This window comes from Oncorhynchus tshawytscha, linkage group LG25 (assembly GCF_018296145.1).
Source record: "Oncorhynchus tshawytscha isolate Ot180627B linkage group LG25, Otsh_v2.0, whole genome shotgun sequence".
Taxonomy (NCBI): Eukaryota; Metazoa; Chordata; class Actinopteri; order Salmoniformes; family Salmonidae; genus Oncorhynchus; species Oncorhynchus tshawytscha.
Genome location: NC_056453.1, coordinates 24,963,589 through 24,977,368, shown reverse-complemented (window position 1 = coordinate 24,977,368; position 13,780 = coordinate 24,963,589). Strand labels below are relative to the sequence as shown.

The 13,780-nt window shown below is 42.3% G+C and overlaps 1 protein-coding gene across 8 annotated transcripts in view; it reads right to left on the bottom strand.

The window, feature by feature from the left end:
* Positions 1-3,104: 3,104 nt before the first annotated feature.
* The window catches only part of sdk2b (sidekick cell adhesion molecule 2b), a 474,295-nt gene continuing 463,619 nt past the window's right edge, over positions 3,105-13,780 (bottom strand). For 5 of the 8 annotated variants that reach the window (XM_042306157.1, XM_042306158.1, XM_042306159.1 and 2 more), the window contains 2 exons: positions 7,773-7,829; positions 3,105-5,166 (listed from right to left, as the gene is read on the bottom strand). In XM_042306157.1, the coding sequence (XP_042162091.1) occupies positions 4,705-5,166; positions 7,773-7,829 (519 nt within the window). In that variant the 3' untranslated portion in view covers positions 3,105-4,704. The remainder of the gene's footprint in view (positions 5,167-7,772; positions 7,830-13,780) is intronic. The other 3 variants (XM_042306161.1, XM_042306163.1, XM_042306164.1) reach the window with 1 other exon arrangement.

The following is a 13,780-nucleotide window of genomic DNA, read 5'->3' as shown; positions in this document are numbered from 1 at the left end:
TGTTGAAGAAGTGTTATCATCAATAATCACACATCAGCACAGACAATAGTCTCATATTCAAGTAGGACTTACAGTCAGTCACACCTGCATTGTGCCTTTCGCTCATCTTCATCCTCATCATCGTCATTGTTGCACAACGTGAGAGAGAAAGGTGAATCCATTCCATGACATCTCTTTGCGCGAGCTGAAAGACTTCCCATGATGATGTCACTGACTGAGAGCAGCACCTGAGCCAAATGAGAGAGATCCCAAAGGGCCTGTAGATGAAGAGCTCCAGAAACTGCTTCTCCAATAGAAATCCCCGATCACGTTTGTCGGTGATGTCATGGCGACGTTAGCTAGCTATGCTCACGTGCGGGCCCGTCAAATCAGAAACACCCCTTCGATATAAAGTTGTTTTTTGACTAAAATAAAAAGTGTCAGTATCACCTTCACAGGGTGGGAGTAATGACATGTTAAGACCTTGCCTTGAATCTACTCTGGGTTTGAAAACTCTGTGGAGACCAGCAGAACTGTCTATTTTCTGTCTGTTTTTAAAAATGGCCCCAGTGTCTGAGCCTGTCACTCTCAGTGTGCCCGCATGTAGGAACCATTGAACTCCAAGAACACTTAAGATGCTGGCTGTGTTTTTATAACTTCCACTCTTTATAGTTTGATGTGGAAGCGGGACAATGTCACTGTCTGATGTTGTTGTTGTGGGCCACTGGGCATGTGCGGTGGCGGTGTGTTGATGAGGGTTGTGAGTGAGTCGTGACTCCACAGGGTAGGTTAGATCGTCAGGGTAGGTATAGCTTTTAGATGTCTTCCCACCCACCACCTGTCAGATCAAGGGAAGGCTCATAGTGGCTGATGAGCCCCTGTAGTAGTAATAACATTTGGGATGTGCACTATTTATTTATGTAGGGAATTGGTTGTCATTTGTGCCGCAGACCCTGGTAAGGTCCCATTCAGCAGTCTGTATTCTTAAGTGGTGTCAGATCTCACAATAACAATGTTATAATTAGGGATTAACACAGGAATCCGGGATCCCAGGATTTCCTGACCAAGCTCCTTCCCGATTCTCGAGAAGGAAAATTACGATCACTGGAACAATAATATATCATTTCTTTGGAAGAATACAAAATACTGATGTGCGAATATCTGCATGAAATGGATTTTAACTATCCAACTTCATTCACACATTAGTCTAGGGATCACAACACAAGCAGCCTACCAATTTAGTCTACTCAACACAAGTCCCCAATAAATGCCTTTTCATTTTTAACGGGCATTGTTGACTATCATGAAACTGTAGCAGGCTACACACGACCTCTCAACGTAGTTATGGTAGGCAGTCTCCATCTCACATTCACAAATCTCCTAACTTTAGCTGTGTGGCACTGGCAGGAGCTCCAAAATATAAACTGCTTCTCACTGTTAACAATACGACTGATACATTGTGTCTGCAATAGCGCTCAAGAGGAAATAGACATTTGCAACGTTATCCCATGATGTTACACTAACAAAAGCGAGGTCACGGGCTTTAGAGTCAGATTTGCGGGCAATTTATAAACTGCGGCTCCGTCCATGGTGCTGAATCTCCGCCGCTGTTGCGGCCATTTGCTTATCTGCTTGTTTAGTGCAGCATCGGATATGTTCCCTGAGACCAAGTCACCACAATAAGCAGATTACCATGAAGTAAAAACAGCCACAACCTTCCTGCAATCCACTGATAGCCAGGTGCAAGGGGAGAGGGAAGGAACAACAAGCTGGCTGAAATATTTCAGTAAATGGTAGGCTAATAGAATTTTCACTAGGCTGTATAAGCTCATAACATTTTTACCAGTAGGCCAACAGTGCTTCATTGGCCTATATTACAACTAAAATACAGTGTCAAACAGTATGTGAAACCTTTGGAATTACCTGGATAAATTGGTCATTCATCTAAGTCACAGCAATAGACAAACACTGTGTGCTTAATCTAATAGCATACAAATGATTGTATTTTTCTTGTCGATATTGAATACATCATGTAAACTTTCACAGTGTAGGTTGGAAAAAATGTGAACCCCGAGGCTAATGACTTCGCCAAAAGCTAATTGGATTCAGGAGTCAGCTAACCTGGAGTCCAATCAATGAGACGAGATTGGAGATGTTGGTTAGAGCTGCCCTGCCCTATAAAAAACACTCTCAAAATGTGAGTTTGCTATTCACAAGAAGCATTGCCTGATGTGAACCATGCCTCGAACAAAAAGAGATCTCAGAAGACATAAGATTAAGAATGGTTGACTTGCATAAAGCTGGAAAGGGTTACAAAAGTATCTCTAAAAGCCTTGATGTTCATCAGTTCACGGTAAGACAAATTGTCTATAAATGGAGAAAGTTCCGCATTGTTGCTACTCTCCCTATGAGTAGCCGTCCTGCAAAGATGACTGCAAGAGCACAGCGCAGAATGCTTAATGAAGTTAAGAATAATTCTAGTGTCAGCTAAAGATTTACAGAAGTCTCTGGAACATGCTAACATCTCTGTTGACGAGTCTACTCTACGTAAAACACCAAACAAGAATGTGTTCATGGGACGACACCACAGAAGAAGACACTGCTGTCCAAACAAAACATTGCTGAACAACTGAAGTTCGCAAAATAGCACCTAGTTGTTCCACAGCGCTACTGGCAAAATATTCTGTGGACAGATGAAACTAAAGTTGAGTTGTTTGGAAGGAACACACAAAACTATGTGTGGAGAAAAAAAGGCACTGCACACCAACATCAAAACCTCATCCCAACTGTAAAGTATGGTGGAGGGAGCATCAGGGTTTGGGGCTGCTTTGCTGCCTCAGAGCCTGGACAACTTGCTATCATCGACGGAAAAATGAATTCCCAAGTTTATCAAAACATTTTTTCAGGAGATTGTAAGGCTATTTGTCCGCCAATTGAAGCTCAACAGAAGTTGGGTGATGCAACAGGACAACGACCCAAAACACAGAAGTAAATCAACAACAGAATGGCTTCAACAGAAGAAAATAAGCCTTCTGGAGTGGCCCAGACAGAGTCCTGACCTCAACTCAAATGAGATGCTGTGGCATGACCTCAAGAGAGCGGTTCACATCAGACATCCCAAGAATATTGCTGAACTGAAACCGTTTTGTGAAGAGGAATGGTCCAAGATGTCTTCTGACCGTTGTGCAGGTCTGATCCGCAACTACAGAAAACGTTTGGTTGGGTTTATTGTTGCCAAAGGATGTGATTGTTTACACGGTGTGTTCAATAAAGACATTAAAACGTGTAATTGTTTGTGTGTTATTAGTTTAAGCAGGCTGTGTTTGTCTATTGTTGTGATTTAGATGAAGATCAGATCAAATGTTAAGACCAATTTATGCAGAAATCCAGGTAATTCCAAAGGGTTCACATACTTAGTGTATTGACTGAGAACTTGTTTAATTGCAACAAATACAACAAGTAACTGTTAGATTCCTGTGTATATTTATCAATTTACAGTGGTATAACTCTGTCTGATTTTTTTTACTGGTAATATATGCTTTAAAATAGCATTTCCGGTTTGAACGGGAATAACAGGATTCCCGGGAAGGGCTTGTAATTTTGTCGGGAAGGAAAAGTGGTAGATTTTACGGAAAATATTAATCCCTATTTATAATCAATCAATGCATGTCTGATACACTGAAGGACATTGAAAAACAAAACTTGAAGACCAACCTGAACATTTTCTCTTTAGACATATAGTACATTTCACTTCATTTCCCATCTCCTCCCTGGCCAGGTGACCGGGCCCTTGTATAGTACGTACAGCACAGAGGCACAGAGATGTAACTTGCCTGTGACATCGAAATGCTGTCAGACTCAATTGTGCATGTGCTATAGGCTATGCCACGCCAGAGAGCTGATTCCAAGGAGGGTCATGGTCCATAGATCTTTGGGCAGAGGTCACTAACATGTCTCACATGAAGACAGAAACTTCCTTTGGCCAATTTGGACAGGCCCCGGCATCTCAAAACCGCCAGAATAATGGTGTGCTCATTTCGGCCTCAATTTCCCCCCTCCTCGTTTTTCACTTTCATCACTTTGTCCTTTCTATACCCTGTGCCTCTCTCTATCATTCAAATTCGCTAGTATGGCTCCATTTTGGGATCCCACTTGGTGCTTGTTATCCGAGTGTGGATCGACGCCATGACACTTTTATCGTCTTCTAGATATTTTTTTTACAAGAATATCTTCACTTTTTACAGAACCTAACTAGATTATTCTCTTGTTGAATGTGTGTAGAAGTGTAACAATGAAAAATAAAAATAAATAATATTTTTTTTAAAAACTCATGCAACTTGATCAAGCAGCAACACTAACAGAAAAGCGAATAGATACTATCATGTTCTAAGGAGCTGTCTCAGTAGCTGTCGTCATTAAAAAATGAAAATAAAACTATACCAGCACACGCAAACAAGAGGAAAAACGTACTGAAAGAAAGTATGTAACTTCTGTCCTGTCTGTATACAGTATGTTCATTAAAACATAACTCAGCAATAAAAAGAAAAGAGAAATACAAGCAAGAATTGTTTTGAATAACACCAGCCATGACAGAAACCAAAATGAAAATGATAGACTTTGAGGGTTTGTTTGTCGTATGTTTTGTGTTTACTCTCTAAACAAACACACATTGGGCGGCGGGGTGGGCTTTGTTTTCAGAAGGGAGCACGGATCCCTCTCTTTGCATCAAACGAAGGAAGAGAACCCGGCAATTGGGGCCCGAGATCCAGGGGCGGGGCTGGGGCTGCTGGGGGGCCAGTAGGACAGGGTGTTGGAGTGGCTGGAGGGGGTGGAGGTGGAGAGCTGCTGAGAGGGGGTGGGAGTCCGGCTGCCTTTAGGCCTGAAGAGACTACCTTGGCCCTGGGGTGGGAGGCCCTGGGGTTGGCCCTGGGCTTGACCCTGGGTCTGGAGCTTAAGCGGAGGGGTGGTGGAGGTGAGCTGGGGTGGCAATGGGGGAAGGGGTGGTGGCGGGGCGCAGGGCTCTGGGTCGCCCGACTCTGACTCAGTGTAGCTGTAGGCTTGAGCCCTGGAAATGCCTTTCTGTTGGCGGCGCCAGGAGTTGTAGTAGGTTGGGTCACTGATGTAGTGGCTCACGAAAGAGTGGGTCTTCTGTCTGTTCTGGTCCACCTCATACTCACTGTCACTGCCCTGAGAGGGGAGAGGGGGAGAGGGAAGGGGAAGAGGAGTGGGGGTGATGGGACAGGGGGAGGGAGAGAGCAAGAGAGGAGTTATTATCAGAATACTAGCACATACAATGCCTTCAGAAATAATTCAAACCCCTTGACTTTTTCCACATTTTGTTGTGTTACAAAGTGGAATTAAAATATTTTAATTGTCTTTTTTTTCGTCAATGATCTACACAAAATACTCTGTAATGACAAAGTGGAATTAAAATATTTTAATTGTCTTTTTTTTCGTCAATGATCTACACAAAATACTCTGTAATGTCAAAGTGGAATTAAAATGACAATATAATTTTTTAAATGGAAAATAAAACACTAATATATTTTGATTAGATGAGTATTCAACACCTTGAATCAATACATGTTAGAATCACCTTTGGCAGTGATTACAGCAACGTCTTTCTTTGCCCATGATAAAAATATATATATATATTCAAGCTTTGTCAAGTATTGTCATAGATTTTTAAGCCAATTTAAGTCAAAACTGTAACTAGGCCACTCAGGAACATTCAATGTCATCTTGGTATGTAAATCCATTGTATATTACATTTTGGCCTTGTGTTTTAGGTTATAGTCCTGCTGAAAGGTGGATTTATCTCCCAGTGTCTATTGGAAAGCAGACTGAACCAGGTTTTGCTCTAAGACTTTGCCTGTGCTCAGCTCTATGCCATTTATTTGTATCCTAAAAAACTCCCTAGCCCTTGTGGATGACAAGCATACCCATAACATGATGCAACCACCACCATCCTTCAAAATGTGTATTGTTTGGATTTTCCCCAAACATAATGCTATGAATCTAATGTATTCAGGACTAAAAGTAAATTCCTTTGACACATTTTTTTGCAGTATTACTTTAGTGCCTTACTGCAAACACGATGCATGTTTTGGAATATTTTTTTATTCTGTATAGGCTTCCTTCTTTTCACTCCATCATTTAGGTTAGTAATGTGGAGTAACTACAATGTTGTTAATCCATCCTCAGTTTTCTCCTACCACAGCCATTTAACTATGTAACTGGTTTAAAATCACCATTGGTGGGTCTCCCGAGTGGCACAGCGGTCTAAGGCACTGCATCCCAGTGCTAGACGGGCCCGCCTCCCGAGCCCGTTGGGGAGTTGGAGCGATGAGACAAGAACGAAATGGCCTTGTGGTGAAATATCTTGGCGGTTTCCTTCCTCTCCATCAACTGGAAGGGCGCCTGTATCTTTAGAGTGACTGGGTGTATTGATACACCATACAAAGTGTAATTAACAAAGTGTAACTACTTCCATTTAAGAATGATGGAGGCCACTATGTTCTTGGGGACCTTAAATGCTGCAGACAATTTTTGGTACCCAACCCCAGATCTGTGCCTCGACACAATTCTGTCTCGGAGATCTACGGAAAATTCCTTCGACCTCAGGGCTTGGTCTTTGCTCTGACAACTGTGGGGCCTTATATAGACAGGTGTGTGTTTTTCCAAATAATGTCCAATCAATTGAATTTACCACAGGTTGTCTCCAATCAAGTTGTAGAAACATCTCATGGAAACAGGATGCACCTGAGCTCATTTTTGAGTCTAATATCAAAGGGTCTGAATAAGCTATTTCTGTTCTGTTTTTTATACATTTGCAAAAAAAAATGTTTTTGCTTTGTAATAATTGGGTTTTGTGTGTAGATTGGATTTGTTTTATTTAATACATTTTAGAATGAAGGCTGAAATGTAACCAAATGTGCAAAAAGTGAAGAGGTCTGAATACTTTCCGAAGGCACTGCAATTGTATGTGTGGGATATAGAGATTGGGTAGTAATTCAAAAACCATGTTAAACACCAATATTGCACACAGAGTGAGTCCATAAATCTTATTATCAGACTTGTTCAGCAAATGCTTATTGACTCAAGACATTTCAGCTTTTCATTTTTATTAATTTGTACAAATTTCAAAAAACACAATTCCACTTTGACATTATGGGCTATTGTGTGTAGATCAGTGACAAAACAAATCTCAATTTAATTCATTTTCAATTCAGGCTGTAATACAACAAAATGTGGAAAAAGACAAGGGGTGTGAATAATTTATGATGGCATTGTATTTCCCTGAGAAGTTAGAGATGTGATAATGTGTGTTATTGGGATGTTCAGAGCAAAGTGTCTTTCGATAACATACACACCCACCACCAAACACTCACGCCCCTACACCCACCCACCACCAAACACCCACACCCACCCACCCACCACCAAACACACAAGGTTGTCTATGCATGATCATGAGAGGAAGGTGACTCGTTACTGGACGTGCAGAGTAATCGGATCATTAACACAAGGGTTGATTGACTGGGTTTAACGTTAAATTAACCATCATCACTACAACAGCCACATGTTGAGCTAACATCGACTATGGGCATCCATCATACACAGTACGACACCAGGAAGACACAGGAGAGATACCACAGGATCCTAGAGGAGTTTAACGGAAGGAGAAGAGAGGAGGAGAGGAAGAGAGGAGCAAGGGGGATGGGGGCTAGGGATAAGTCAGTCTCCTACTACCAGTCTACAGACACACAAGCAGGCAGAAAGCCACATATCCTCACCCAATTCAGTGGAAGCACACGCAGACCACCCGTCCCATACGAGAACACGAGGGCCTCCTATGGGTGACATGGACAAAGACATGCATGGTTTAAAACACCACAGTACAGTATGACGGCCACCATGATACCTCTTTGGTTCAGATCCCTCATTGGGACCATTATCACCACCACTTTAAGAGACGCTACACCGGTCAACTCACCTCCCTTAATAACATAATAAAATATGCCATTTAGGAGACGCTTTTATCCAACTCAGCGTACAGCAGTTTGTGCATCCAATTTCTGGATTGGTAACCCTAGCGGGAACCGAAACCACAACCCAGACTGGCAAGCGTCACGCTCTACCAACTGAGGACCACTTGAGCCTTGTTCTACCAGCCATACCTGACACACACCACCTAAAACTGATCTGACAAACAAGCCTGTGGCCCCACTCTCCGAGGGTGTCGGGGGAGTTGGGATAATACACACTTGCACGTGTGTGAAATAGGACAACTATAAACAGAATTATATTATTATTATAGAATGTATTCTGTGAACTTCCTGCCCAACCTTAGGATGTAGGCTGCCACCCAATGTTCCTCTCCATTTCATTCAAACAATCACAACAGGGATTTGAGTATTTCCAATAGGCACATTCTAGTCGCTGAACCCTTCATTTGTGTCTTTGCTAGATGCGTGGCCTATGCTCCTTTGTTTCGTGACAACCGACATTCCAGATGAACAAACAAGAACCAACTCTGTGGGGTCTGTTCATGATCACCCAATCGGCCCTAAAGAAAGCTGCCAATCGACCAATCACAGCCAAAGATTGATGAGCTGGTTCACAAAAATGCTATCTCATACCAAAGGCAGTCGCTTTCATCACGTTCAGCTAAAATGCTAAGGCAGCATATAACAAAAGACAGTGTAACAAAGAGTTTTTCTTTTCCAGATAGTGTCAGTTTTCAGCAGCCCAGGGATGGTGGTGCTGATTTGGAGTGGTTCAAGTCTCTCTCTCTCTCGCTCTCTTTCGCTTTCTCTCTCTCTCTCTCTCTCTCCTTTTCTTGTGGCAACGGGTCACAAATGCTGTTTCTGTGATGGCATACTGGTATTTCAGCCAATAGATGTGGGACTTTATCAAAATTGTTTTTGTTTTCAAATTGATACATACATTTGGCAGGAGGTTAGGAAGTGCAGCTCAGTTTCCACCTCATTTTGTAGGCAGTGTGCCTGTCTTCTCTTGAGGGCCAAGTCTGTCTACGGCGACCTTTCTCAATAGCAAGGCTATGCTCACTGAGTCTGTACGTAGTCAAAGCTTTCCGTAATTTTGAGTCAGTCACAGTGGTCAGGTATTTTGCCACTGTGTACTCTCTCTCTCCCCCTCTCTCTCTCTCTATTAAATTAAATTTAAGGGCTTTATTGGCATTGGGAACATATGTTCACACTGCCAAAGTAAGCGAAATAGATAATAAACAGAAGTGAAATAAACAATAAAAAACAGTAAACATTACACTCACAAATGTTCCTCTCTCTCTCTTTTACTCCCCCCCCTGCCCCCCTCCCCCAGGGCACTGGCATTGGCCCCTGACAAAGCAGAGAGCACACTCAGCTCTCATGCTATTGTACTACTGCACCTGTGTTACACATTACCACGCTCATATTCCATCCTCCCCTGCCCCCGCCCCCTCATCGCCCCCAATACCCCACCTCTCATCATCCACTACAGCTTTCATGCCAAACTACTATATTCATGTATGTCAAAAGAATTTAGAACAGCCAGAGGAGCTGACGACAGTGATAAATCACAGTAAAAGGCCACGGCTATCTGATTCCTAGAAAAATCCCCCTCCTCCTCTGTGCTCTCTTTCTCCTCTTCTTTTCTTTCTACAGTGAATCAAAAACAGATATTGCATACAGAAAAGTCCTCAGCTTTTAACCACTTCAGTAGAGGGGGATGCTTAAAATATAGCACACTGTTTAACAGTTTCCCAACTTAATTTGAGTTGCTTAGCGAATAAATCTTGTAGTAATATCATTAGTTACATTAACATTTTTCTCTCTAGTGAGGAAATTCCCGATAAAAAGTTTTGCATCATCCAATGTGAAGTATCAATGAGTATCTCTGAGTGTCCCATTATAGCATTGTAGCTTCATTGTAAGCACTTCAACCCCACTAGGCAGAGATGGGACCGAATGAAAGGCATTCTTGTCATGCTTCCTCCACTTTCAGCAACACAACAAGAGACAAACAAGCAAAGCAGCCCTCACACTGATCTCAGAACAGATTAAGCCTCTCCATGTCAAGTGACATTACCTCACTCCAGAAGTATTAGCTAATGCTGTGTCCTGAAATGCTGCTGCTGTGCATGTTTGTGTATAGACTTTGAGCGTGGGAAGTTTGTGTTATGTGCATGTGTGTGTGTGTGTGTGTGTGTGTGTAGCTGGTTGACACACTGGATTGCATCCCACTCCGGCACACCCTCACTAGGGCTTTGGAGTGTGTGGGGAACAGATGTTTCGTTCTCCTGAAATGTTACCATCCACCCTCCCTCTCTTCCACCTCTCTCTCTTCCACCCTCCCTCCTTTCCCTTCCTCACTCCCTCTCTTCCACCCTCCCTCTCTTCCACCCTCCCTCCTTTCCCTTCCTCATTCTCCCCCTATTCCACATCCTTGTCCAAAAGAAACTAAAGGGTCCTATTGTGGAATCTACACTAAAATAAGATGCGTTAAATTATGCCTTGAGGTGGTACAGCCTGTGAAATGGTGATTCATTCGAACACATTAAAAGCTAATTAGGGGAGATGCTATGAATGGGCCAAGGCTTTAGGCATGCAACTCAGCTCTACACAGTCCCCAGGGGAGTTACCCTTCTATCTAAGGAAAAGAGAGAGACACCATATCAGCCAGTGGCAGATCCAAGACTGCTCTTTGCATAATTATTATGTTAAGTAACTAGAGTATCTAGAGAGATTAAGACTTCATCTCATTAACATGTGGAATATTTCTGACTGACGTTTTCTTTGGCGGGGGGTGTTTTTCATTTTCACGTTGACAGCAACATAAGGTTGACATTTTATGCTGATGAATGGCTAAAATATGCTGCTGTCGATATCATCTGTATACTTCTGGCCCTTCTTTGTACACTGTGTTAACTAAGCTCCAGACGAGCTTCAATGCCATACAACTCTCCTTCCATGGCCTCCAACTGCTCTTAAATGCATGCTCTTCAACCGATCGCTGCCCGCAACTGCCCGCCCGTCCAGCAACACTACTCTGGACGGTTCTGACTTACTTTCTGATCTTACAGTATATATATATATATATATATATATATATACATACAGTGGGGCAAAAAAGTATTTAGTCAGCCACCAATTGTGCAAGTTCTCCCACTTAAAAAGATGAGAGAGGCCTGTAATTTTCATCATAGGTACACTTCAACTATGACAGACAAAATGAGAAGGAAAAAAATCCAGAAAATCACATTGTAGGATTTTTAATGAATTTATTTGCAAATTATGGTGGAAAATAAGTATTTGGTCACCTACAAACAAGCAAGATTTCTGGCTCTCACAGACCTGTAACTTCTTCTTTAAGAGGCTCCTCTGTCCTCCACTCGTTACCTGTATTAATGGCACCTGTTTGAACTTGTTATCAGTATAAAAGACACCTGTCCACAACCTCAAACAGTCACACTCCAAACTCCACTATGGCCAAGACCAAAGAGCTGTCAAAGGACACCAGAAACAAAATTGTAGACCTGCACCAGGCTGGGAAGACGGAATCTGCAATAGGTAAGCAGCTTGGTTTGAAGAAATCAACTGTGGGAGCAATTATTAGGAAATGGAAGACATACAAGACCACTGATAATCTCCCTCGATCTGGGGCTCCACGCAAGATCTCACCCCGTGGGGTCAAAATGATCACAAGAACGGTGAGCAAAAATCCCAGAACCACATGGGGGGACCTAGTGAATGACCTGCAGAGAGCTGGGACCAAAGTCACAAAGCCTACCATTAGTAACACACTACGCCGCCAGGGACTCAAATCCTGCAGTGCCAGAAGTGTCCCCCTGCTTAAGCCAGTACATGTCCAGGCCCGCCCGTGCTAGAGAGCATTTGGATGATCCAGAAGAAGATTGGGAGAATGTCATATGGTCAGATGAAACCAAAATATAACTTTTTGGTAAAAACTCAACTCGTCGTGTTTGGAGGACAAAGAATGCTGAGTTGCATCCAAAGAACACCATACCTACTGTGAAGCATGGGGGTGGAAACATCATGCTTTGTGGCTGTTTTTCTGCAAAGGGACCAGGACGACTGATCCGTGTAAAGGAAAGAATGAATGGGGCCATGTATCGTGAGATTTTGTGTAAAAACCTCCTTCCATCAGCAAGGGCATTGAAGATGAAACGTGGCTGGGTCTTTCAGCATGACAAGGATCCCAAACACACTGCCCGTGCAACGAAGGAGTGGCTTCGTAAGAAGCATTTGAAGGTCTCAAACCCATAGAAAATCTTTGGAGGGAGTTGAAAGTCCGTATTACCCAGCAACAGCCCCAAAACATCACTGCTCTAGAGGAGATCTGCATGGAGGAATGGGCCAAAATATCAGCAACAGTGTGTGGAAACCTTGTGAAGACTTACAGAAAACATTTGACCTCTGTCATTGCCAACAAAGTGTATATAACAAAGTATTGAGATAAACTTTTGTTATTGACCAAATACTTATTTTCCACCATAATTTGCAAATAAATTCATAAAAAATCCTACAATGTGATTTTCTGGATTTTTTTTCTCATTTTGTCTGTCATAGTTGAAGTGTACCTATGATGAAAATTACAGGCCTCTCTCATCTTTTTAAGTGGGAGAACTTGCACAATTGGTGGCTGACTAAATACTTTTTTGCCCCACTGTATGTGGACAATTACAAATACCTAGGTGTCTGGTTAGACTGTAAACCCACTGGCTCCAGGTCATCTATAAGTCTTTGCTAGGTAAAGCCCCGCCTTATCTCAGCTCACTGGTCACCATAGCAGCACCTACCCGTAGCACACTCTCCAGCAGTTATATTTCACTGGTCACCCCCAAAGCCAATTCCTTCTTTGGCTGCCTTTCCTTCCAGTTCTCTGCTGCCAATGACTGGATAAATATCAAAAGCTCACAGATCATTGCTCCTGTACATAACCCATCTGTAAAAAGCCCATACCTCATCCCCATATCTCTACTTGCACATTCATCGTCTGCACATCTATCACTCCAGTGTTTAATTCTTAAATTGTGATTACTTCGCCACTACAGCCTATTTATTACCTTACCTCCCTAATCTTACCTGATTTGCACACACTGTATATATATTTTTTTATTGTGTTAATGACTGTACGTTTGTTTATTCCATGTGTAACTCTGTGTTGTTGTATCGCACTGCTTTGCTTTATCTTGGCCAGGTCGCAGTTGTAAATGAGAACTTGTTCTCAACTGGCCTACCTGGTTAAATAAAGGTTGAATTATTATTATTTTTTTAATTGCTAATGACTTGAAGGAACCTGTCCTGAAAAAGATGTCTTAGGAAAAGAAAGAGATGGAATAACACTCAAAATAGGTCAGAAATCACATTGACCTCATCATCCTAGAGGTCAAACTCTCAACACCCAGGGATAAAGACAAGCTTCTTTATGGAGACAGAGATACAGAAGGTGTGGAGTCAAAGTGACATACAGTATTCTCTGAGAAAATCTCTAGACTTCTCAGAAGACTTGTTGCCCTAGAATACACAAAACAAAAATATAAACACAACATGTAAAATGTTGGTCCCATGTTTCATGAGCTGAAATAAAAGATCCCAGAAATGTTCCATAAGCACAAAAAGTGTATTTCTCTCAAATGTTGTGCACAAATATGTTTACATCCCTGTTAGTGAGCATTTCTCCTTTGCCAAGATAATCCATCCACCTAACAGGTGTAACATATCAAAAAGCTGATTAAACAGCATGATCATTACACAGGTGCACCTTGTTCTGGGGACAA